At 37.5% G+C, this 23,889-nt stretch overlaps 1 protein-coding gene across 2 annotated transcripts; it reads left to right on the plus strand.

Moving 5' to 3' along the window:
- The first annotated feature begins 4,278 nt into the window (after nucleotides 1-4,278).
- Nucleotides 4,279-21,984, plus strand: LOC149830542 (protein CHROMATIN REMODELING 35-like). Of its 2 annotated transcripts, XR_016433886.1 has the most exons (9): nucleotides 4,279-4,351; nucleotides 5,091-5,167; nucleotides 7,694-8,256; nucleotides 8,357-8,527; nucleotides 9,513-9,665; nucleotides 13,206-14,971; nucleotides 15,051-15,097; nucleotides 21,275-21,655; nucleotides 21,811-21,984. XR_016433886.1 is itself a non-coding variant. In XM_090016592.1 (8 exons), exons 2-7 carry the CDS (start codon nucleotides 5,143-5,145, stop codon nucleotides 15,052-15,054), a joined length of 2,682 nt encoding a protein of 893 aa, XP_089872718.1. In that variant the 5' UTR covers nucleotides 4,279-4,351; nucleotides 5,091-5,142; the 3' UTR covers nucleotides 15,055-15,097; nucleotides 19,481-20,387. The 2 variants fall into 2 exon arrangements, 1 of the variants encoding a protein (XP_089872718.1); XM_090016592.1 differs by lacking the exons at nucleotides 21,275-21,655; nucleotides 21,811-21,984 and adding an exon at nucleotides 19,481-20,387.
- Nucleotides 21,985-23,889: the final 1,905 nt, after the last annotated feature.

Raw genomic sequence — 23,889 nt, forward strand, 5'->3', positions numbered from 1 at the left:
TTAAACCAGTTTTTTGGGTATGGTATCAGGTCTGAACACAAGTCTACTATAAGAAAAACTATACCCGGATCCGATGAGAACTACGTGAACCAAACCCAGAGCATAGCCGGTAAAACCATATTTGTATCATTTTTACATTGAAAATTTGTGGGTCTTAATCAGAACTTGGTTCGGGTCTGAGTCTGGTATAAAATTTTAAAAACTATACCGGACTCTCTTTATTAATCAGGCCTTCGGGTCCAGACCCAGGTCTTCCTATTTATCACCATACCTGGACCCTATAGGGTTTGGTTCGGGTCGGTCTGCCTAAACCAGGCCTGTTGACACCCCTACTATATACGTTATAAAAAAAATCATTTTATCGCATTGTTATCATGATAAAACGTGATAGTATTTATTCAGCATTATATCGGATTTGAAAATATCATGACGATAAAACCATTATATGTTCAAAATATCTGATAGTTTTTCTTTTTTTTGCAAAATCAATGTCGCAAATCTCGTCCTCGGTAAATTCTCAGCAACGGGAAATCTCGTGATGTTTTTAAAATCCAGTTTTCCTCCAGGCGATAACATGTCAATGTATATGATGAAAGTGTAAAGCATAAAGAATGTACGAAAGTATAACCATTTACAAATAATAAAATGACTGCAAAAATAATGTATGGAAGTACAATAAAATACAAAAATAAAATATCACAAAAACATTTTTATTGCATTAATGCCGGGAAAGTTTGCAAAAATAGTTAAATTCTTGTATTTATAAATATCATGATAAAATCATGACTTTTTTTTAATATGGGTGATATGCGTGACATACATTTGAATAAATACACTTAGGGTACGTTCGGGTGCCGCAACTTGGCGGGATTTCGAATGGGAATGATTTGAAATCTCACGGGTTGCTATGATTTCTAATCAAAATGATTCAAAATCACAAGCTTCCTGATTTCAGGCTTTTAGAATCGCTCAGGTTTCCCTGAGAAAGTGATTCCGTGGAAACAAACAGAATGTCCCCTTGGTACATGAACACCTATTTTATGTCAAGTGTCTATCAAAGGCTAAGGGCTTGTCGAAATGGTCTGGGTCTCGGATCCTTATTTTTTTAACCTGAGATGAAGACCCGATCATGCTGGCTCAACCTACCATAACTATAGTTGTTAATTTGGCGGCATAAAACTTTGAGACCAAGAACTCTTCCCCGAGGCCTATGTTGGGTTTCGACTTGTGTAGAGGAGTGGTGCTTATGAGAAGTGAAAGCCCCTACCCCCCCTCTTAGAGCACGTTTGAAAGTGGAAAAGATATGAGAAAAGTGATACAAATTAGAAAAATTAGTACAGTTTTGTTTTTTTACCCTTGCAAACCAGAGAAAATATCTCAAAGTTTTTCTAAAAAGTATACTTTTTATAAGAAATATTCTTTAATGAGAGAGGCAAAAGAATGTTTTATACTAATAAAAAATTATGAGGTTCACTCTCCACCACCCATCTCATGCATAAAACTTCAAGGTGGAGCAATGTTTCTAACTTTATAAAAATTATAAAGATAATGATTTGGGTGCATGATAAGTTATTGATTATTATTATTTTACCTAATTGGATACATTAAATTTATGAAAAATAAAATGATAAATAATTCGGTGCATGAGATTGTTGGTTTACCATTTACATCGCTGTGTTTAATGGAAACACTGAAAATTTTGCTCATTAAGGGCACGTTTGGAAGCGAGAAACATGTAGGAAAAGTGATGCAAAATGAAAAAGATTGTATGGATTTTTTTTTAACCCTTTTAAGCAAGAGAGACTTTTTTGGCAGAATTAGTTTTTCTAAAGAGTACACATTTTGATATAAAACATTCCTCCATGGGAGGTAGGGGATGAATCTTTCCTTCAAAGATAAAATTTATTTTTACACTCCCCACCACCATCCACCACCCACCATCCTCTCTCTCATTTTTTTCACATTTTTCCACGTTGTTTTTCTCATGCTACACAAACAAGTTGAAAACTTTATTTTGAATAACTTCTCATATAAAAATTTGTCACAAGCAAAATTTTTTCTTATGAACTCGTTTGAAAGCCAGAAAAATGTAAAAGTGATGCAAAATAGAAAAATTGTAGAGATTTTTTGACCCTTTCAAACTTTTGCTGGAGAAATGTTTCCTACAAAGAGTAAATTTATTTTTACACTCTCTACCTACCCATCTTACTACATTTCACTCTCACCACCGCCCTCCTCCTCTCTCTCAACTTTTTACATTTTCTACTATTTTTTTTATGCTGCACAAACAAGCAAAAATTTATTTTTTCTTATGAAAGTCTTTCTCTCTTCACATGCATCCATCTCGAACAAATAAGTTTAAATCGTGCTAGACCCCCTAGCTTAACTTTGAACTATTGGGCCAATGGCCTTGGTAATGGTTGCTTTCCAAACCCAAACCCATTAAGAACTAGGCCTAAATCCCGACCATTACTAAAAAAGCCAATTCATTTCTAGGTCAGCTCATGCTCAAGGCTGGAAGGACTAGGCTTCAAATGGGCTTAGGTGGCCCGATGGACACTCTATTTATAAATTATTAGTGGTAGTGTTTGATTGTATTAACAGCCGCATCCACAAATCACTACTGTCTATGCCCCAGTCATGGGAAGCAAATGATGGACGGCATCCCACACATGCATCAGCATAATTTTTTTTGTTTATTAAGTGATGCTTCTCCCGTCCTGTTCTCAGCATAACAAGGGGCTCACCGTTCCACGGACGATCAAACACACCCTTAGGTGTTACGCTACGTGGTGCCCTTATACTCAAAGCAGTGATGTCTGAAACACATAAGACACTAATTAAACAGAAAAGAACGGTAAGCATACCAAGGCGGGGTTGGCGTAGTGGGGTGGGGCCTTGGCTTCTAGACAGTCAGTCAAGGTTCGATTCTCGTGGGCATTGTTCCTCAGTGCAAGTCAACGCCTACCATAGGCTCTGAGGGCAGTGGTTACAAGCTCAACCAGGTATTCGTGTAGAGAGTGCTGTTTATTCCGGTTATAAATCCCGAAAAAGATATAAACATACTCCAACTCGGCTTGTTCAGGACCAAGGTTGTTAAATGCGGTGAGGCGAAGCGAGGCGTTGAGCCTGCGCTTCGCCACCTCTCACAACGTGATACTCTCAAACAAGGCTGTAAATGCGATGAGGCAAAGCGAGGCGTTGAGCCTGCGCTTCGCCTTTGAGGCGTACGTCTCTCACAACACTGTCCTGTCAACAATGTCTAAAGAAGATTGGTTTACACAATCCACTGAGGTGGTATCCCATGTGGTAAGCTGGGTCCTGTGCCAAGCTGAAGGCCCAGGTTCGAATCCCTCTGCCACATGGGGCTTAATAGATAACTGATAGGGGTCTGCCTAACCCCAGCCTTGCCTTTAAAAAAGAAGAAGAAGAAGAAGAAGATTGGTTTACACAATCCTATCCGGATAATCAAACCTTCCTGATATTGCAAAGCAAATCCATTAAACATGAAATTAGAACAAGATGAACCGAGTTTCAGATATTTGGACATAGGATGCCCATAATACGACAGGCCAGTTCCAAACACAACAAAACAGGAGTACTGGTTTTGGTGTCATCATGCTCAGCAAAATGGATCGGGTCAAGCCCTTATGGGTAAAATCCAACCAAACTTATCTCTGCACCATGTCCAATATATATTATCGTGCTACAAAAAGGCAATAAAATACGACAGGCCAGTCCCAAACACAACAAAACATGAGTACAGGTTTTTGGTGTCATCATGCTCAGCAAAATGGATCGGGTCAAAATTAACAAGTTTTCATGTACCCAACTAATTATCTTTCTAGTTTTCGTAAACTTAATGCAACTAATTAAGATAATAATAGTTAACAAATTATTATGTAGTTAATTATTTTTTAAAATATTTATATTATTAAAAAATAATAAATAGCTAAGGCCTGTCAGGCGGCCCGACCGGTCCAACCTACACTCCGTGTATATGACGGATCGGGTTTTGACCCGGTAGCTAACGGGCCGAGCCTAAAACCTTGACCCAAACCCGGTCGGCCTGGCCCATCGGACCGCCTGGTCGGTTGCAAACCCTTAGGTGCGGCCCACCTCATCGTGAAAAAGCACAACGCTGGGACAACTCTGATCTTACAACCGTCCATCCACACATCGTGTGTTGAAGATCTACCCGTACAAGTGGTTTCATAAGCTTTTGCTGCATAGGAACAATGATGATAAAAGGGGCATGAGGGATAAGGTCGAGAGTCGCGACCATCGTTCATCAGAGCAAATTCTCTCTCTCTCTTTTGCGAAGTTGTTTGGGACTTTCATCAGTGTTTTTGTACGTTCTCCTTTGTTGGAAGTTGTTTTTTTGCTAATTTTATGGGAATAAGGAACACCCATTTCGGTTTGATGTGTAGTTCATCTTGCTTTTTGTGCATTTTACAGTTCAGTTGTTAGGTTATCGACATTAACTTGTTTAGAATGTTAGACCTAATGTTCCTCATCCTCTGGGAGTAATACCGTGGGAATGATTTATTAGTTTTGTGGTAGTATTCTTTAATTCTTAAACCGCAAACCAGATTGTCACATTCTGGAAGTTAGACTCATTTCTCTGTCTCCATGATGAACTAAAAACAAATAATCTTAGTGAACGCGGAACGTAGCCGAATTGAGTCATTGTCAGCTTGATCTAGACCCAGCCTGATCATTCCCATTGCAATAATTAACGAGCCATGTCCCTTTCCTCGAGTATGTGAGAAATGTCCTTTTTCATTCTATACGACCCTGCATTTGCCCTTGTTCAATCTTTCTCAGCGTCGCCATCGTCGTCATCATCTTGCACTGCAGTATATATTTTTTCCTGCTTTGCTACCCATGAAAATTTCTTTGTTGCCTCAGAGGGAAAAGGGTTTTAGCTCTTCAACTTCATTGTATGCGATGAGTGGATAATGTATTTTACGCGTTAAATACATTGTCTCTGTATATTTTTTAATTGTATGTGTATTCTTGCTTTGTGTGTGTTGATGCCAAATTTTTGTTGGTGGTTAACCAATGGAGTGACATTTATCCCGTGGCAGGCTTTGGATTTGGTTAAGTAGGTCTAGCTCCTTTTCTGCCCTTCAATCTGAGATGGCAGATTCATGCAGTTATGAAGGTATCTAGTTTTCTTCAAAAGAATTCTGGTGATCTAAATGTTCCTTTTTTTTTATAATTTGTATTTGTCTTCCCCCCATCCCTCTTTTGTTCTATCAAGTGATTTTTTTTCCCAATAATTCTCTGGGAATAAGCTATGATAAAATGGATATATTGTCTATTAAAAGATTTCAAAACTTGGGATAGATCTGCATGGAAATCTGAGCTTTTGGTCTTAATTGATGTTTGACTTGTCGAAGATTAAAAATACGCCTTTATGCCTTATGCTAGATCTCTTTCCTGTATTTTTGTCGAGATGTGCTCTTTGTATCAAGTAAACGACACATAATTTTTGCACTTTGTGTGTTCCCATCGCTGTGATTTTTTTGTTACCCATTTATGCCTGAGCATTGATCATCTTCTCTTGTCTTTGCTAGAGTTTTGTGCTCTATGCCTGATTGCAGTTCATTATTTACACTGACTGCATATAGTACGCTGGTATCAATGAAAGTTAATTTTATCGTAGGATTACTTTATTGGGCTGTTGTTGGTTGTGGCATGCTGTTTGCAAGATTAATGGGCTTAATGCTTTATTTCCTTGGTGATGTTTCATATTGATCCCTAAATATGCTCCCTGTTGTCACTAACTTTTGGATTGATCCATGAAGTTGAGGTGTAATGATCTTTTTCCTGCTGGGTACAATTACTCTATAATCTAAATTTGAGTTGGATGGATGTTACAACCTTTTGGCTGGTATTCATGGAGAAAGAGCTCTTATTTTGAGTGGGAAATTGTATAAAAAAACAAGTTCCATCCTATCTCACATAAGTATGGGTATGGGTTCAGGTACGAAGGATACAACACAGGGATTTTTGAAATGTGGGTACGAGAGTACAACTACATACACATATGCAAGTTTGCATGTATTTGGATCGATATTATGGGTCCAGATCGGGTCAGGATCAGTGTTCTTTGTGGACACTTTTGTCCTTTTTATAAGGAATTAGGTAAAGGAGAAAAAGGGGTCTCTCTCTCTCTCTCTGCCATTGACTCACTAGTGGAGGGGAGGGTTATCGGTGGTCGCAAGGGGGTCGGGGATGCCTTATGGTGTCGTGCCAAGGGTGGACCCTTTGGCCAAACAAAATAAAACAAAGAAAGGAAATGGAGCTTTGGTATTGGGCTTGACCCGACCCAAACAATACTGACACATGTACCAATGTAGGGATGTACCCTTGTTACATAGGTTCTGTCTAAAACTTTTTTTCTGGGTGATGCTTAGTGGTTTGTGCTCATCTCCTCTCAATTGACCCATGATGACAATAAAGCCATTGCTATTTCCCTATTGAAAGTGAAGTATAGAACTTAACCTCGTTTGCTTCAATGTAAATGCATTGGTGTTCCAAAAATTCCTTTTGGGGGTCTTGGCGAGGGAGATGCAGTTTGGGTTGACATATAGTGCTTGTTGGGCGTATTGGGTCTTATGACATTCCTCCATTCCTTGCCTTGATAAAAATATACTCTCTTTTGTCTAAAAAAGATTGATTGAATCATCAATTCAAAATTTCGGAGCATGAAATGTGCAAATGGATCAATTCATTTGGAGAGTGAACATTATCTTCTCAATTACAGTTATCCATGGTGGGCTATTAAACTTTCTTAGAAGACCGTTAAGTTCTGTATGTTCATTTACAAATTGGAAGTACTGTATAAGGCACAAAAGTGGCTAGAGAGTGTTGAGTTCTTTTAAAACTTGAAAAAAGGTATTCCATGTGGTGTTGAATGCTCTTCTTGTATTTCATGTGTTCATATCATTTAATTATCTGAGTGTGATGTTATAAAGCCCATGTAGTAATTCTTATTCATTGTCTTCAAAATTTCATTGTATGCCTGCCATGTCAGAAAAGAATATTGTTCCATAGCCTATGAAGTCTGGCCAACCTGTGGGATATGTAAAAATGCCTACTTTTAAGATAAATATGACACCTTTGTTTTTTGTTTTTATAGCAGTATCATCATTATCGATGTTAAAATTCCATATATTGATTTTTGGACCTATAACCATATACTTGGATTTACTCGTTGAATGATCTCTTGGTCATAGAAAACACTTCCTCAGAGGTTCAGATTTTTGTGTCATGCTTCAAGGTTTTGATCATGAATGCAAATGATATTGTTGCCAGAATATTAGATTTGCTTGTGCTATTGAATGCTGGATGCACATCATAACTTTCATTGAAAGTTATATTGCTGTTGAAATAATCTTAATTTTGAAACTGTTGTCATGAGTTGGTTTTCTTAGTAAACATGTTTTCTGTCTGTATTTTTATTTGAGGGCCTTTATCCCCTCTTGAAACTTCTTGAGTTTGTTAGAGATTTTGGCTTCAACTACTGTAGTTTTGCTATATTTTAATGTCAATTTTCTTTCGTGCTATCTTTGAAACTTTTTCTATTAGTTAATTTTTCTATATATGAATTTTGTCATTTTTTAAATAATATTAATTTATTAAAGATTAATGTATTCTTGCTCTGTTTGTTCATTTTGATTAGAACCATGCTCAAGTCAGAACAAAAGGTTGCGGGCATGGTATGATAAGAATCTCTGTGACTCCCCTGATCCTATGTCGCAAAACAATCTTTTCGCTGATTTGGATGATGGAGAGTTTGGTAGTGTTACAAAAGACATGAATGAACTTTTTGCTTGTTCTCTCAAGTTTAGAGATGTTCTAAGCTGTGCTCGCCATTCAGCTTCAGTTCACAACACACCCAATAAGTTGGTGACAACGGAAAAACAATTGGATATTCCTGTAGTAGTTATTGACTCTGATGAAGATGATTGTGAAGGTCCCACTGAAATTAGGAGCACTCCAGTGTTTGAGAACAAGTTCTGTACCCCAAAAGTTCAACCTGTATCTTCATTGCATGAAAAATATGACTTGCTATTACAACATGATTTGGATGATTTTGGAAGTGATAGAGGCATGTCACACCCTGTGTGTGGGGATTATCAACAAAATATCAATAATCTTCAAGATCATGGATTAGAAGTTTCACCAGGCAACCTCAATGAAAAGGTTGGGATTCTTGGGAATGAAGCACCAGAAGTTTTTGTGGTAAGTATGTTTACCATTGAAATTGTCCATTCCCATTCTTCATCTCTAAAACATTCCTTGGTGAGCCTATTCACTTGTGTAGATCTTTCTTTTTTGACAGGATGGTGTTAATCATAAGAGAAAAGATATACCACTGAAATCAGAGCATCCTTTCAAAAGGGACATTGGTATACCAGCTGAGCTTTTGGAAAGTCATCATGGAAATGATATCAAAGATGATGATAATGGCGACCTTTGGGCTGATATGGACATAGCTGTGGGTTGTTCAATGGTATGATTGTTCTATATTGCATTCTTCATTTGTTAAATCTGGTTTTAACATTTATCATTCTATAGATTGGAATTTTGATATGAGTAATCACTAAACTTCATGCTGATGGTTTCATTCCACATTCGGTATGTTTTTGTATCCTTTGTCTTATTGGATTTGAATACAAATGCACTTGTTCATGAACGTAGACCTTGACATATTTTTGGTGAGAATTAAGAAGTAACATAATGCCCTGCGTTAGCAAGTGACATGAAATTTCAAGATTTCATAGCATCCATAGACAATTACCTGCATTTCAAAAAGTGGCCTTTGTTTGGTTAAACTATGTGCATAGTGAATTAGGATCCATGAGAATGGGGTTCTACGATTGACTATAGGGGCATCAAGGACATGATCAATGTTTAAAAACTTGCATTCATCTGGTCAAAAACCTTGTTTGACCAGGTTTTCTACAAGACTCGGCTGAGTGAGCTGTGTTTTCATATGACTCGGCTATGACTTGGTTGGGCCAACTTATAACTTAGCCGAGTCATATGCATATGTACATTATTTGTGTATTTATTTATATATTGTATGAGATACAATGTAATAATAATTTATTTTGCATAATGTATGTGTAAGTATACTAATGTTACTGTCCATCGTATATATTTATATATGTAATTACTTATATATCTGTTTGATTCATTACATTTGAAACTTAACACAACTCGGCCGAATCACTGGGTCACGAATCAGGTTCTGCCGAGTCGAGTCCCCCGTCACTGAGTTTCAAAACATTGGACATGATCTCCCAAAATTCCAGATTGAAAAGGGCGGGCAGCATGTTATTTTACTTTTTGTGTGCATGAATGTTAAAGTTTCATAATGTTTTTCTTTTCTGTTCCTTTTGAATTTGTATGTTTTAGCTTCCAACTTTGGTTGTTTTCTTAGCATTTTCATTCCTTAAGGGAATTCCACTCACTTTAATTTGTTATTTTGGTAGACTTCTGCTCCTGATGATGCCTCAGTCTTGGAAAATGAAAAGAAGACTTGTGAGCATTCTGTTACTCTGGAAGATGACCTGGGCCTATATTGCAAGTCATGTGGTGTTATTCTGAAAAGTATTGATATGATTTTTGAATTTCAATGGAATAAGGTATGGAAGATCTAGAAAAATACCAAGTTTTGAATTTTTTTAAGCTGTTTTTTGAAATCTTCCTTTGGTTCCATTCATTTACGATAGGCAACATGCATTTCCTAATGCAAACTGGATCCTATCGTGGTATATTATTGCTATATTGTTGAAAATAAAGGTTACATTGGGCACATCATGCTTCTTTTATCTTTAAGCTGAAAAATTAGATATTTTCTGCCGCATGATTTGAATGTAAGCTACTGGATTTACTGACTAATTTGCACAGTTGGTCTCCTGTTGACATTCTGCATTATATCTTGTATGGTGGTGTTTTTTTTTTCATCTTTTGTGCAATTTTTTGTACTGCATATGACTGAAAATAGTCACAATCATTTTTTATTCTTTGACAGTGCTACTCATTTATCCTGTATAAACAAAATTTCCTGCATTGCAGAGCTTGCTTTGCTGGTTGTTTGCCATGCTGATCAATGACCATCAATTCAGACAAATTTTTGGTTGATTAACTATTCAATATTTCAATTCATGATTGATATGGTCATCAATCATGGGTTGCCCTAGTGTATATATATATATATATATATATATATTAGTAATGATAGGGTGCTCCCGGAGCACCTACTCCCACCTAATAGAAGCTTCAAATTTTCAAATTTTGAGTTTTTTTTTGTTGATCGGACTCTATAGATATGATCTACAATCATTATTTAGTGAAAAACAAGTCTTGGATCATGTGATTATGGCGTGCATGTAGGTTTTTTTATGATCTTCAAAAATCAACGGCATAACGTGCCAAAATTTCATGACTTAAAAAAACCTATTTTGATGTCCAAAAAACATGATCGAAAACGTGATTCTTATCAAATAAACTGAGTTAAGTACATCTATAAGGTTTGATTGATAAGATGCAACCTACAACTATGATTTCTAGTAGGTGCAACAAAAAATACTAATTTAAATTCGGTTAAACATTTCGGGCGGGTTACAATCACGAAACACATCAGGTTCAACCATCAATATAAAATTAATCTAAATGTTTAAATGGTTCCACATAAAATATAAATCATTCACATATTCTGTCTTAAACTTAAAAATTTAAACAATCAATTAAAATGTTTAAATAAAGGACCCAAACGATTGGCTTCACACAACACCCATGCAGCATTCGATATCTGCTCCAACTTGATCATTCGTTACTTGAAAATTTTTATTTTGAAAACAAGTGTGATACTTTGAGACTCAGTAAAATTCACACAAGCATTGCATATGTACAAAACACTAAGCTTGCATAATCATGCCTCAATCACATTGCACAAGGTATATCACTAAACATTCAACTGAATAACTACATAATTAAATTGAGGAATACATATCATCGAGTATTCCATAATCAACCATATATCATCCCAAGCATGCATAAAAAACAATTATGAATAAATAAATGAATGCATAAAAGGAAAGTGAACAATTATTTTAATGTTTCTCTTTTTACTAAACCATAACAGGTATACGTAAGGTATCACGAAACAGACTAGATCACTTGGGTATTTATTATGCTATGTGATTTGATTTTCTGAGAGACTGACTGAGTCACACCTACCAGGAGCGGTCTCAGATCGAGAGAAAGCTCTTCTGGTGGCTTGGCTATATGCCAAACATGATTGATCTTAACTTCTGCATAAGACATGGCCATACCACTTAGGATTAAAATTGGTAGTCCAGCCCCCTAACTCTTCTTTAAGTAATTATCCAAAAATCTTTGTAAAGTAAGAACTATGGAGAATAAAGGGAAAATATTAAAAAAATAATAAATATAAAAAACTTTTTAAAATTGCAAAAAATCATGAGACATTCGGGAATGTAGATAATGGTTGTGACCTACAATGGAGACCAGGAACCATTTTTACTAGAATAAGTAGGCAAATCACTAATGTAAAAATTGATAATATGCACGGACTAGATCATTCATCATTGCTTATTTGGAGTGCTCGTCTGATAGAAACATTCAACTGAGTACATATATATAGATTATAGTAACCGTATCCAATAGTACAGTGGCACCTGGTGTAGGAATGATATTCCAAGTGAAGGCTCAAGGGAGTTGGTCAATCATGAGTGCCAGGAAAATGACCAAGCCCGTAAGTGCAGGATTTATGGTCTGCTCAGTGCAATTGTTATCAGATGGAAAATATATGTTTTTCTAGTCTGTTGACTGTAATTATGGGCAGTGACTCTCATGCCATCTACATTACATAACAGATGCAAACTACTTTTGAGATGAAGAGTTTGGTTTGCTTGAAATTGAGATATTTTATGGGATTGATGATGGCATATCACATGTGAATTTTCAGAATCTCTTTTCTTCAGATTATTAGTTATTAGATTCTATACACTGCTAACTTAGCTAGACGTGTCATTGTACAATTCTAGTTTTGAGGGAGTTTATGTCATGCAATCTACATTACTTAACAGATGCAAACTACTCTCGAGATGAAAAGTTTGGTTTGCTTGAAATTGGATATTTTATGGGATTGATGATGGCATATTACATGTGAAGTGTCAGAATCTCTTTTCTTCAGATTATTAGTTATTAGATTATACATTGCTAACTTAGCTGGACGTTCTAGTTTTGAGGGAACCCAAGACATTCCAAATCATAGTCCAAATTCCATTTAAAATGTATTTGAATACTAACAATATGCAAAACTTGATACAAGTATGAATAAATGATTTCATTCATAATGAACAAATATACATAAAAGAAATAAATACATAAGGGCCTCACTACAATACACTAAAACACACACAAAAGAACCTAAAACTACCCATCACTCTCCCACCCACAATAGGCACACACATCCCCCATATATATAGAGAGAGAGAAAGGAAGGGATAGAGTAAAGAGAAGAGAGAGAAAGTTCTCTCTAGCCATTGGACTAGAAATCTAGCTGTTGGGCTTAGTTCCCAACACAAATTTAACTGTTGGGCCTAGTTCTCAACAACTAGACTGTTGGGCTTAGTTGATTCAGTCCATTTTAAACAAAAATAACCCTGGGTGCGGGTTGACTGCACCTGCACCCATGTCACGTTGACGCGAGTGCGGCAGCCTATTAGGCGAGTCCATGTGACAGTATCAATTTGTGTGCTTCCGGCATGCAAAGTGATCTCCTCAAACAATGTGAAGACAAATTTATATACTCAAGTGGCAGGGATTTATAATCACCATCCTTGTGTATATCTAGTAAATTTCTTGATAAAAAGTTGAGTTTGCATAAGAGGTCCATTCAGTAATTTTGAACTGGTTACTTTTCCCAAGATTTGTTGGTCTTCTATCGTTTCCTTGAGTCCTTATGTTGTTTGAATTGGTGATCTCTCTTTAAGGTTTTGTTGAAATGAATAAATCTCTTGCTTCAAAAATCTGTTAAATATCCTGTTGCCGTAAATTGTCAGTAGTTTATTTTGCATTGACACCCTAGGATTATTTTTAGAGTGCATAAAAACTATGAATTTGTGACTTTCACCTTAACATTTTGTCTATTGAAGAGTTCAAAGATTCCAAACACTTCCTTGTCTGGCTTTCACTACGTCTTATCAACTGGGAACAGATCTGACAGAACTGAATCAGATTTATTATCTAATCCTCTGGAGTCCAAACATGATTTCAATGAGGACGAACTTCCAATACACCCACGACATGCTAAACAAATGAGGGCCCATCAACTGGAGGGCTTTAGTTTCCTGCAGAAGAATCTCTTCACAGATAAACCAGGTGGGTGCATTCTGGCACATGCACCTGGGTCAGGAAAGACAATGTTGGTCATTAGTTTTATCCAAAGTTTCTTGACGAAGTATCCGAACGCCAGGCCACTAATTGTCCTCCCTAAAGGGATTATAGAGACATGGAGAAAAGAATTCCAGAAATGGAGAATTGAGGACATACCTTTATGCTCCATGTACAAGGCTGAGACTCGGTCCCAGCAGTTGGAGATCTTAAGAAGTTGGAAAGATCAAAAGAGCATCCTACTTTCAGGATACAAGCAATTCTCAAGCATTATCTGTGATGGAAATCCTAATAAGCTTACAGCTGCCTGTCAGGAGATACTGTTGAAAGTACCTGGCCTTCTTATTCTGGACGAAGGTCACACCCCAAGGAATGAGGATACAGATGTGCTGCACTCCCTTGCTAAAGTTCTAACACCACGCAAGGTGGTTCTTTCAGGGACTTTATTTCAGAACCACGTCAAGGAAGTCTTCAACATTGTGAAACTTGTGAGACCAAACTTTTTCAAGTTGGACTCTTCTCGTGCTGTTATTCGACATCTCTCAAGCAGAATAAAGATGTCATTTGGTGGTAAAAGGTCATATAAAACCCACACAGACAATTCCTTCTCTGACTTGGTTGAAGAGGCATTGCAGAGCGATGATCCAAAACTAAAAGCCATCATTATACAAGAACTGAGGAAACTGACGAATGATATACTTCATTACTATAAGGGAGATTTTTTAGAAGAGCTTCCTGGGCTTCTAGATTTCACAGTCATTTTAAATTTAACTCCTAAGCAAAAAGCATCAGTTCAAGAGATGAAAAAAGTGGAGGGTGGCAAGTTTAAGAAAAGTTGGTTAGAGAGTTCTGTATATATGCATCCATCCTTGAAAGAGATCCCACAAATCACTGATGGGAGGACATTTGATGCACTCATAAAACAGATGGATGTGAATGATGGGATCAAATCAAAGTTTTTCCTGAACATCCTTTCTTTAACTGAGATCACTGGAGAAAAGCTGCTTGTTTTCAGTCAGTATCTTCGACCTTTGCTATTTTTGAAGAGGCTTCTCATTCATAAAAAAGGATGGACCCTAGGAAGGGAAATTTTTGTGATTTCAGGTGACTCTAAGTCTGGGGATAGAGCAATCACAGAGGAGCAATTCAACGAGTCACCAAATGCAAAGGTGCTTTTTGGTTCAATTAAAGCATGCGGTGAAGGGATATCTTTGGTTGGGGCATCACGTGTATTATTTTTGGATGTCCATCTGAATCCATCTGTTACCCGTCAAGCAGTTGGGCGTGCATTTCGACCAGGACAGAAGAAGAAGGTCTATGTATATAGATTAGTCGCTGCTGATTCCCCAGAAGAGGCAAACCATATCACTTCTTTTAGGAAGGAGTTGATAGCTAAGGTGTGGTTTGAGTGGACTGAGCTTTGTGGTCCTCAGGCATTCCAGATGACCGAGATCGACATATCTGATAGTGAGGATGCATTTTTAGAAAGCACTCTACTGAAGGACGATATAAAGGCACTATATAAGAGGTGAAGTTTGTGTCTGGCCTTGCATATGTTTGTTCTTTATTTCTTTATTCATCATAATAACAAATATGGCTTTTTGCAGGTGAGCTACTGAACTATTCGGGTTTGCAAATATGAAGAGTGCAAAAGGTGGGTAAAGCTATCAAATCTTGTTGCACTAGACTCACTATGGTTTACTTTATGTCTAGTCTTTGTTTGTTCAACTTAAATTTTGCGCCCATCACTTGTAACCCAGCCACAATTAGATCCATTAGAAGCTTTCTTGATGTTGTTAGAAGTCACGTACCTTCGACCAGATCTTCATCCACTGCAAAAGAGAGAAGGATTTGCAATATGGAGAGGCGGCAATGACTGAGATCATGCCCTATATTCAATGTTATATATATGATACAAGTTGGATCGGGTCTGTCAACCCAGACCCGATAACACCAACCATGTAAAGACAATACAAAAGAATCATTTTTGGGTCTAGAACCAGACATGTACATTACATTCTCAATACCCTCCCTCAAGTTGTGCATGGTTTTGCAACATGGACAACTTGTTCTTCAAGAACCAAAAACACATGCTGGTAAGGCCCTTAGTGAACAAATTTGCCACTTGGTGAGCCGTACATAAGCAGGTTCAACTTCTCTATCTTCAATCTTTTGCCGAATGAAGTGTTCATCATTCTCTATATGTTTTGTGCAACTATGGTGAATAGGATTAAAAGCAATTTGTATGGCACCTTGAGTATCACACAAGAGAGAGGTGGGTAGCGTAGATTGTCCAACTTCAGTCGAAAGATGTCTAAACCATGTAGCCTCTGTTGTAGCAGTTGTCATAGATCGATACTCAACTTCAGTACTAGATTGTGCAACTGCACGTTGTTTCTTGCTACTTCACGCTATCAAGTTTCCATCAAGAAAAACACAATATCCAGAAACCGACCGCCTGTCATCTGGATCTCTAGCCCAATCTGCATGTGTATACATCTAGTCGATGTTGCTCCCCTTTAGTCTTGGACTGATGATAAACTAGATCATCTCCAAAAGTTCTTTTTAAATATCGAAGGATTCTCTTAACAACGTTCATATGCTCTGTTCGTAGGTCATGCATGAATTGTGAAACTTGATTCAGTGCATACACAATGTCTAGTTTAGTGAAGGTGAGATATTGGAGCATTCCCACAAGACTATGATAATGCTTGAAATCTTTATATGCTTCCCCATCCTGGGATCTGAGTTTATGATTAAGGACACTAGGGGTGGATAGAGGTTTACAATCCTTTATACATGCCTTATCCAACAAATCAAAAGTATATTTGTGCTGGGATAGTGAAAGTGTTTCATCCAACTGTCGACTCAATAAGATCTTGGTAGCTTCTATGTGTTTATTAAAGTTCCCATTAATAATAATATCGTCCACATATATAAGAATCAAGGTGCGTACCTGATGATCTCGGAAAATAAAAAGTGAATGATCAAGATGAGATCTAACAAACTCATGTTTCTGAACTTCAATAGAGAAACTATCAAACCATGAGCGGGAGGCCTGCTTTAGCCCGTAGATGGCTCTTCGTAGCTTGCAAACATGTGTGTTGGGGCTATGTTCGGTATAACCAAAGGGCTGCTCCATATATACTTTTTCTTTGAGACTGCCATGCAAAAATGCATTTTTGACATCAAGTTGACTTAGAGTCCATCCATACTGAACTGATAAGGACAAAATTAATCAAATAGTTCCCATCTTGATCACAAGACTAAATGTTTCGTCATAATCTTGCTTATATTCTTGAGTGAATCCTTTCGCTACTAGCCTCACATTATAGTGTCCAATGGATCCATCGGGTTTATACTTGATTTTATAGACCTACTTAGATCCTACACCATTCTTGTTCGATGGCCTAGGAACAATCTCCCAAGTCCCACACTCATGTAAGGCTTTCATTTTCTCGTTCATGGCCTCAACCCATTTGATTGACATAGATGCTTGTGAAAAATTGATGGGTTCATCATGCTTTTCAATCTGGGAGATGAATAGTTGTAAGTTTGTAGAGAAGTTGTCATAACTTACCCATCTTTCAATAGGATGATGAATCCTCTCAGGCCTCCTAGATTATACAATAGGTCGCTGAACATTGTCTTTGTTTCGCTGCACATAAGTAATCCCTTGAAACTTTGTAACATCTGTAATGACGTGAATATTTATACCTTGTGTGTTTGCTTACCTTTCCTTTTCTGGGTGTACATCTGTACTATTCCGTTCTGCGGATAGTGTGTGACATGAGGGTGCATCATGCGTCCCCATTTGATCAAGCACCTCAACAACGAGCCATGACTGAAAACTTTCAACATCTTTTTTGTGTCCCTCTGCATTTCCTGAATCATCAGTATGAGTCTCATCAAACATAACATTTTGTGAGACTGATGTGATTTATAGTGGGGTTATAGGAGCGATGTCCTTTGTATTGATCAACATATCCAACAAACCTGCACTTGCATGCTTTGTTCTAAAACTTATCACGTTGAGAACTATCAATATGAACATAACATATGCAACCAAACACTCGAAACTCATTATAGTCGGGTTGAACCCCAAAGAGTGCGAAATAAGTAGATTGATCTGATAGTAATTTCATTGGCAGTCGATTTATGACATAGACAACTGAATGAAAAGCTTCCGACCATAAGTTTAAAGGAATATGAGTGTCATGTAAGATACTCAGTGCACTCTCTACAATGTGTTTGTGTTTTCTTTTTGCCGCACCATTTTTTTGTGGTGTGTGTGGGCAAGATATTCGATGACCTATTCCATTATCTTATAGAAATTTAGTAAATTCCTTTGATAAATACTCTCCTCCACCGTCATAATGAAAATATTGAATTTTAGTTGAAAATTGATTACAGACTAAAGTATAGAATGAGTATAAAATCTTAAAGACATCAGATTTATGTTTCATAAGTTAAATCCAGGTGTATCTGGAGTAACTATCAACGAAGATAACATAATAACGATTGCCCGATAAAGAAGGTTGTGGGGCAGGTCCCAAGACATCAGAATAAACAATTTCAAAAGGCACAAAAGCTCTTTGATTTATTGGATGAAATAGAAGAACATGACTCTTTCATAATTGACAACTGGAACAAAGAAGAAAATCAACCTCAACATTCAAACTAGACTGCGGCACAAGTCCACTAGACACAAGCTTCTCAATAAATGAATGATTACAATGACCAAGACGATGATGCCAAATCTTTGACTTATTACATTAAGACAGACTAAAACAATCTTTGAATGACACTGGACGAACTGTATGTGAATTTATTGATGCATCACGAGCTGGAAGAGACTCCTTGAAGACATACATGTTTCTCTGTCGTTCTCTTTCAACGAGCGTCTTCTTCATGAGAAGATTCTTGACACATACAGAAGTTGTAAATTCAATAGAAGAATTAGTATCATTGACAAGTTTAGAAACATAAACAATGTTTTTAACAATACTAGGAGAATGGTAAATATCAGATAAAGGTAATGAGGAATTGGGGAGTGGAAGGGAAATATTTCTAATATGAGAGATAGGATGAAGAGCACCATCTTCGGTTTTAATACTAAATTTACCACGATAAGGTACGGGTTTTGAAATCTTACCAATATCACCTGTCACGTGTGCAACAGCCCCAAAGTCAATTTACCAAGTCCCCTGCCCAGTTTATTGGAAGCTCAATTCTGAAAGATCGAAAACCAGAAGATTCTTCACATTTTCTTTTTCATCGCCTTTAGGGTCATCCCTTGCTTGTCTCCTAGTAGAAGGCCCAACACCATTAAACTTGCCTTTGTTTTGCGGATTATGCCATCTATTTGTTTTAATGTGCCCATTTTTATTATACTGAAAACATGTTGGGATGTTTCTAGGGTTCCTCGGATACGAATTAGGTGACATGTTGGGTGTGGGAAGAAGCCCACGACCTCCTTGATTACCTCTTCCCTATCCACGACCACCTAGAAAGCCCGCACGTCCTCGCCCTGACACTACTCCTGTGACAAGTACCTCATGGTTGTTGGAATTCAAGGCCATCTCCTCGCCCCTAATGGTAACTTCATATTGCAGTAGCTTAGCCCATAGATTTTCAAAATTGGGCAATGAAGGGAGGCATAGAAGAGAGGTGACTCTGCGTGTTGAACCTTTTCTTTGTCTGAAATTACGCAACCCACCATAGCTAGTTGATCTGTAATATTGTTGACCTTGTTCATGTACTCTGTAACTGATAAACTCTCTTTCTTCAAAAGATGAAATTCTTTCTTTAAATGTAGAATCCTAGCTTCTGAAATCTGTGAATAAGTTTGCACCAATATTTGCCACAACTCTTTGGTTGAATATTCATCTGTGCTGGCCACTAATACCTCTTGTGAAAGTAGTGTAGAGGTAATGTAAGCCAAAACTGCCTGATCTTTTCTTCTCCATGTTACAAACTCTGAATTTTAAATTAATTTGTTGGAAACCTCTCCTTTATCATCTCGCTCTTCTTGCAGGACGAATTCTGGTGGTGCGTGAATTGTTTCATCAAGATATCCAGACTCTTAATAAAAGGCAAAATTTGCCGCTTCCAGGTCAAGGAGTTTGAGTTGTTCAATTTCTCAGATATGAGTTATCCAAGAAAACTGGAGGGAAGGGAAGGAGAATCCATGTGAAAGGACAACAAAAGAACACTCTGACCCGCAGTTTTGTTTCCTAGCAATGTAAACCCTTTTTTTTTGCTGCGAAAATAATATTACTGCAAAAGGTCAGAAATAATCAGCAGAACACGGCAAATTAATGATATGAAAAAAAAAATTTGTTGACCGAAACTTTGATTTGGTTTTGGAAGTGACAAACGTGAAGACAAGAAAATGGATTTCACGTTAGGGCAAAGAATGAGATGAGATCAGATCATATTTCACTTTGAGACGTTGAAATCTGATTTAGATTTGATTCAACGATATAAACAAGAAGGAATGATTAAACAAAAGATTTTGGAGAATAAGATTTGACTTGAAAGACATAAGAGAGATCTAGGTTTAAATGAAAACACAAATCTGATCCGATACAATCAGATTTGATTTAATCGCTGCTGAATTGAAGAATCGATATGTTATGGCCAGATCTAATTTAGTCTGGCTTGGAACGAAAACACTAGATCTGGAATGATCCAGCGTCAAAGAGGAAACAAATAATCAAGATTTAAGAAAACATATCTGGTTTGACGTGATCAGACTGTTTGACGTGACCAGATTCAGTTTTAAAAGATCGAAAACTTAAGAGAGGAAGAAAGATGTCTAAAATTTTAAGGAATAAAGAGATTTTTTTTAAACCCAATATGATAAGATCTATTTTCAGGATGGAAGGAGGATAGAATCTGATTTGATAAGATCAGATCTAGGATCGAAGAGAGGAAGAAAAGAAAAAAAGAAAGAAGAAAACTCAACCTGGTTTTTACTTCTCAGCCCGCTCTGATACCTTCGACCAGATCTTTATCCACTGCAGAAGAGAGAAGGATTTGCAAGGAGAGGTGGCAATGACTGGCACGATTCTCTATATGAGATCGTGCCCTATATTCAATGTTATATATATGATACAAGTTGGATCGGGTCTGTCAACCCAGACCCGATAACACCAACCATGAAAAGACAATACAAAAGAATCATTTTGGGTCTAGAATCGGACTCTTTCATTACATTCTCAATAGATGTAACTAGTTTAGTTTGTCCAGATGTTACTAGAATTAGTCTAACTTGCTACTTTCTAGGTTAATCTGCCTGATTTAGCTAATTTGAGTTGATTTGCTTATGTGGTTGTCTTTTTCCCTGCTACTACTACTGCTTACCACAAACCCTAACCAAAGTACTAACCCTCCACCTCCTAACAGCTAGGGATATAAATAGTTTGGGTGGAACCCGATGCCCAACCCTAATCTGAGTCCATTAAGCGGGTTTGGTAGCCAAATCTGGATCGAAAAAATAATCAGATCCGGTTTTGGTATTGATTTTTGCATTAAAACCCGAATCTAACTAAAACCTAAATCCGACTAAAAAAACAACCTGATTAAGTGTAAATACCCGGTTTTAGGCTAGTCGGATCCGGGTTTGGTTTTATCTTTTTCATCCGAATCCAAATCTGACTCTGAACCCAATTAGGCCAAACCCGATTAAGTCGGACTTGGTAGTGCCTAGATCCGACCTGAATCCTAACAGTTTACATCCCTACCAACAGCCACTATCACCATGACCATCACCACCACTACCACAGGAAACTTTGTTACTGAATTAAACTTGAATTGGTTAATGCAGGCTTGAGGTGGTATCTTCTTTTTTTCACATTTTTCATCTTCCTTTCCAACATTTTGCAATGGAGAATCCTTGTTAGTGAAGGGGTTGCGTGCACCAATGGCATATATTCTTTCTGGACATGCAGCTGGCAGCTTCTGAATGTAAGACGTGGCATCTGGAATCAATTTTAGCTTACACCTTGTGGCAGAAATTCTCACTGGGCATGCAGCTTGCAGCTTCTCTGAATGTCAGAACTGCCGTTTGGGATCAATTTTGGCTTTCATCTTGTGCCAGATGTTCTCTCTGGACATGCAGCTTCTCTTAATGCAAGAACTGGCATCTGGGATAAATTTTGGTTTACAACCTGTCTCAAAGTTTAGGAGTATCCGGTTCATATTCGCTGTAAGCATTCTGAACTGATTTTCTGCAAATTGTGGTTCTTTCTTTTTCATTGCTTCAAGCATTTTGGCATTAAATTATGTAGTTCTGCAATTTTATTGGGACCCATTTTCCAGTGATTGTTAGTTTATTTTCTTTGTTTCACTCCACTTTTCCAGGAACTTTGAGGACTCGTCTGGTTGCATGCTTGAGTGGCCTGTCACTCTGTTGTCTCCTGTGCACCATTGTACAGGTGGATCAGATATACTGTTAATCTGATAAACAAAATCTGTAAGTATCGAATGTAAAAAGTTTCCTATGTCCATATATATAAATATATACCATTGATCTCAGTTTGCAAATTTCACAAACGGAAGAATAATGTTTAGTTATCTCAAAAATGAAATGAACTGAATTATCTATGAATGAGGATATTTAGCGAACAATGTTTAGTGATCTCAAAAATGAAATGAACTGGATTATCGTTGAATGAGGGAATGCCTTGAAAGTTGGCTTGCTGGTTTGTGGTGGCCTTTCACCTCTGTGTTGTCTAATTAGTATATTCTGGAGTCCAAAAGATATTTATTCCAGTATTAGTAAGCGCATGGAGTTTTAAGCTCATCTAAAGTTTGGCACAGCAAATGGTTAGCTGAGGAGTTGCAGCAACTTCATGTATCAATCAAACAAATCTTCCCCTACTTGAAAGATCATTGATAAGGTGATCTGAGATAGAAGATAAAAGACAAGCCCCTCTGTCATGCAGCCACTTAACCAGGACAGTGCTTTAGGAATTAACTGAATGGTGAAGTTGATCTTGATGTTTGCATGTGGCAGCATTGTTGGGGCTCATTTTCAAACTCTCGACAACTTGGTCACGAAATCATTTCCCCACTTGCGACACCTCCATGTCATGGTAGAATAAAGCTGCAAGGATTGCCTTACATCCACAGTTAAAGGTACTGTGGGAATTTAGTTGGGCCAGCTCTGGTCCTTCCTTGAGTGGTAAATGCATGGGATGCTGTCAACATGAATGTGTCTAAGAATTCCTTAGGGATCTCACTTACAGGTATATAGGTACAAGTAGTGATCTTTGAAAGTACTTATGTATCATCGTTGGATCTTTCTGTTTTCATTTGCCTTTCTCAATGTCTGGTTTCATGAGGTTCTTTAAGCATGCAGACATGTATGCAAATCATAGACAATCAGTCATGGAGAAACCTATAAGCATGTAGATGTTCCAGATTCTTTCTTTAAATTAGTAAAGTTTTATCACGTTTGAAGACTTCTAACCCAGCTTGCAACATGGGAGCATGTGATCGTTTCAAATGTTGGTGCCAATGAACCAGAAAACTCCTGGCATGGCATTTTCAGGTTTCAGTTTTGGGGACAAACACGAGTAAGAGCAGTGGATGTTATGATGGATAAAAAAATGGTGCCTGGCCTGGTTTAAGCTGCATTTTTTGTGATGGACGGTTCTTGCGCACCTGCTGCAATTTGCTACATGCCATCCATCTCATTTTGCCCCATGCTTGGATTCTTCTTGAGACCATAATTCATTTTTTGATGGTTTTGTGCACACAACACACATATATGCACACAAACACATGTCCAAAACACATATGGAAGTTCAAGCGAACTGGTCTGAAAATGTGTTCCTTGGATTCTTCATGATTTTGGCCTAGTTGGTTCAAGATGCTAATGCCAAAAAAAAGGTTTGCACTGCAGATGCTTAAGAGCTCATCATGCATATGCAAATGCAGTTCCTATTTTGGGCCCACGGATAGTTTTGGCTGGATTCATACTGATTATATGTATTAATCTATTAGATGCAACACAGATTTCTGCCTGATCGAAGTTTGGCTGAACGCATACTGCTCGTGTAATTCCATGAATGATAAAATATCAAGTATTTAGAATTAGGTGGAAAGGCTCTGATTGGCAGAACTCATTCTCTTATCAAACAGGGGTCTTGGTGAAGCATGCAGAATTAGTGTCCATTACAGCCTTTCCATATCCCACTGCATGAAATAGGGAAAAGGGTAGTGGGCAGGACTCATTCTCTTATCAAACAGGGGTCTTGGTGAAGCATGCAGAATTAGTGTCCATTACAGCCTTTCCACATTGCACTGCATGAAATAGGTAAAAGGGGTAGTGGGCCTTTTTTCATAACTACAAAAACAAAATTTCAGAATTGGTAGATTTCTCAGCAGATGTGTTAAAGTGTTTGTAACAGGAATGAGGTGGTCCATGACCTTTGC

This window comes from Nuphar pumila, chromosome 8 (genome assembly GCF_984573655.1).
Source record: "Nuphar pumila chromosome 8, dmNupPumi1.hap1.1, whole genome shotgun sequence".
Lineage (NCBI taxonomy): Eukaryota > Viridiplantae > Streptophyta > Magnoliopsida > Nymphaeales > Nymphaeaceae > Nuphar > Nuphar pumila.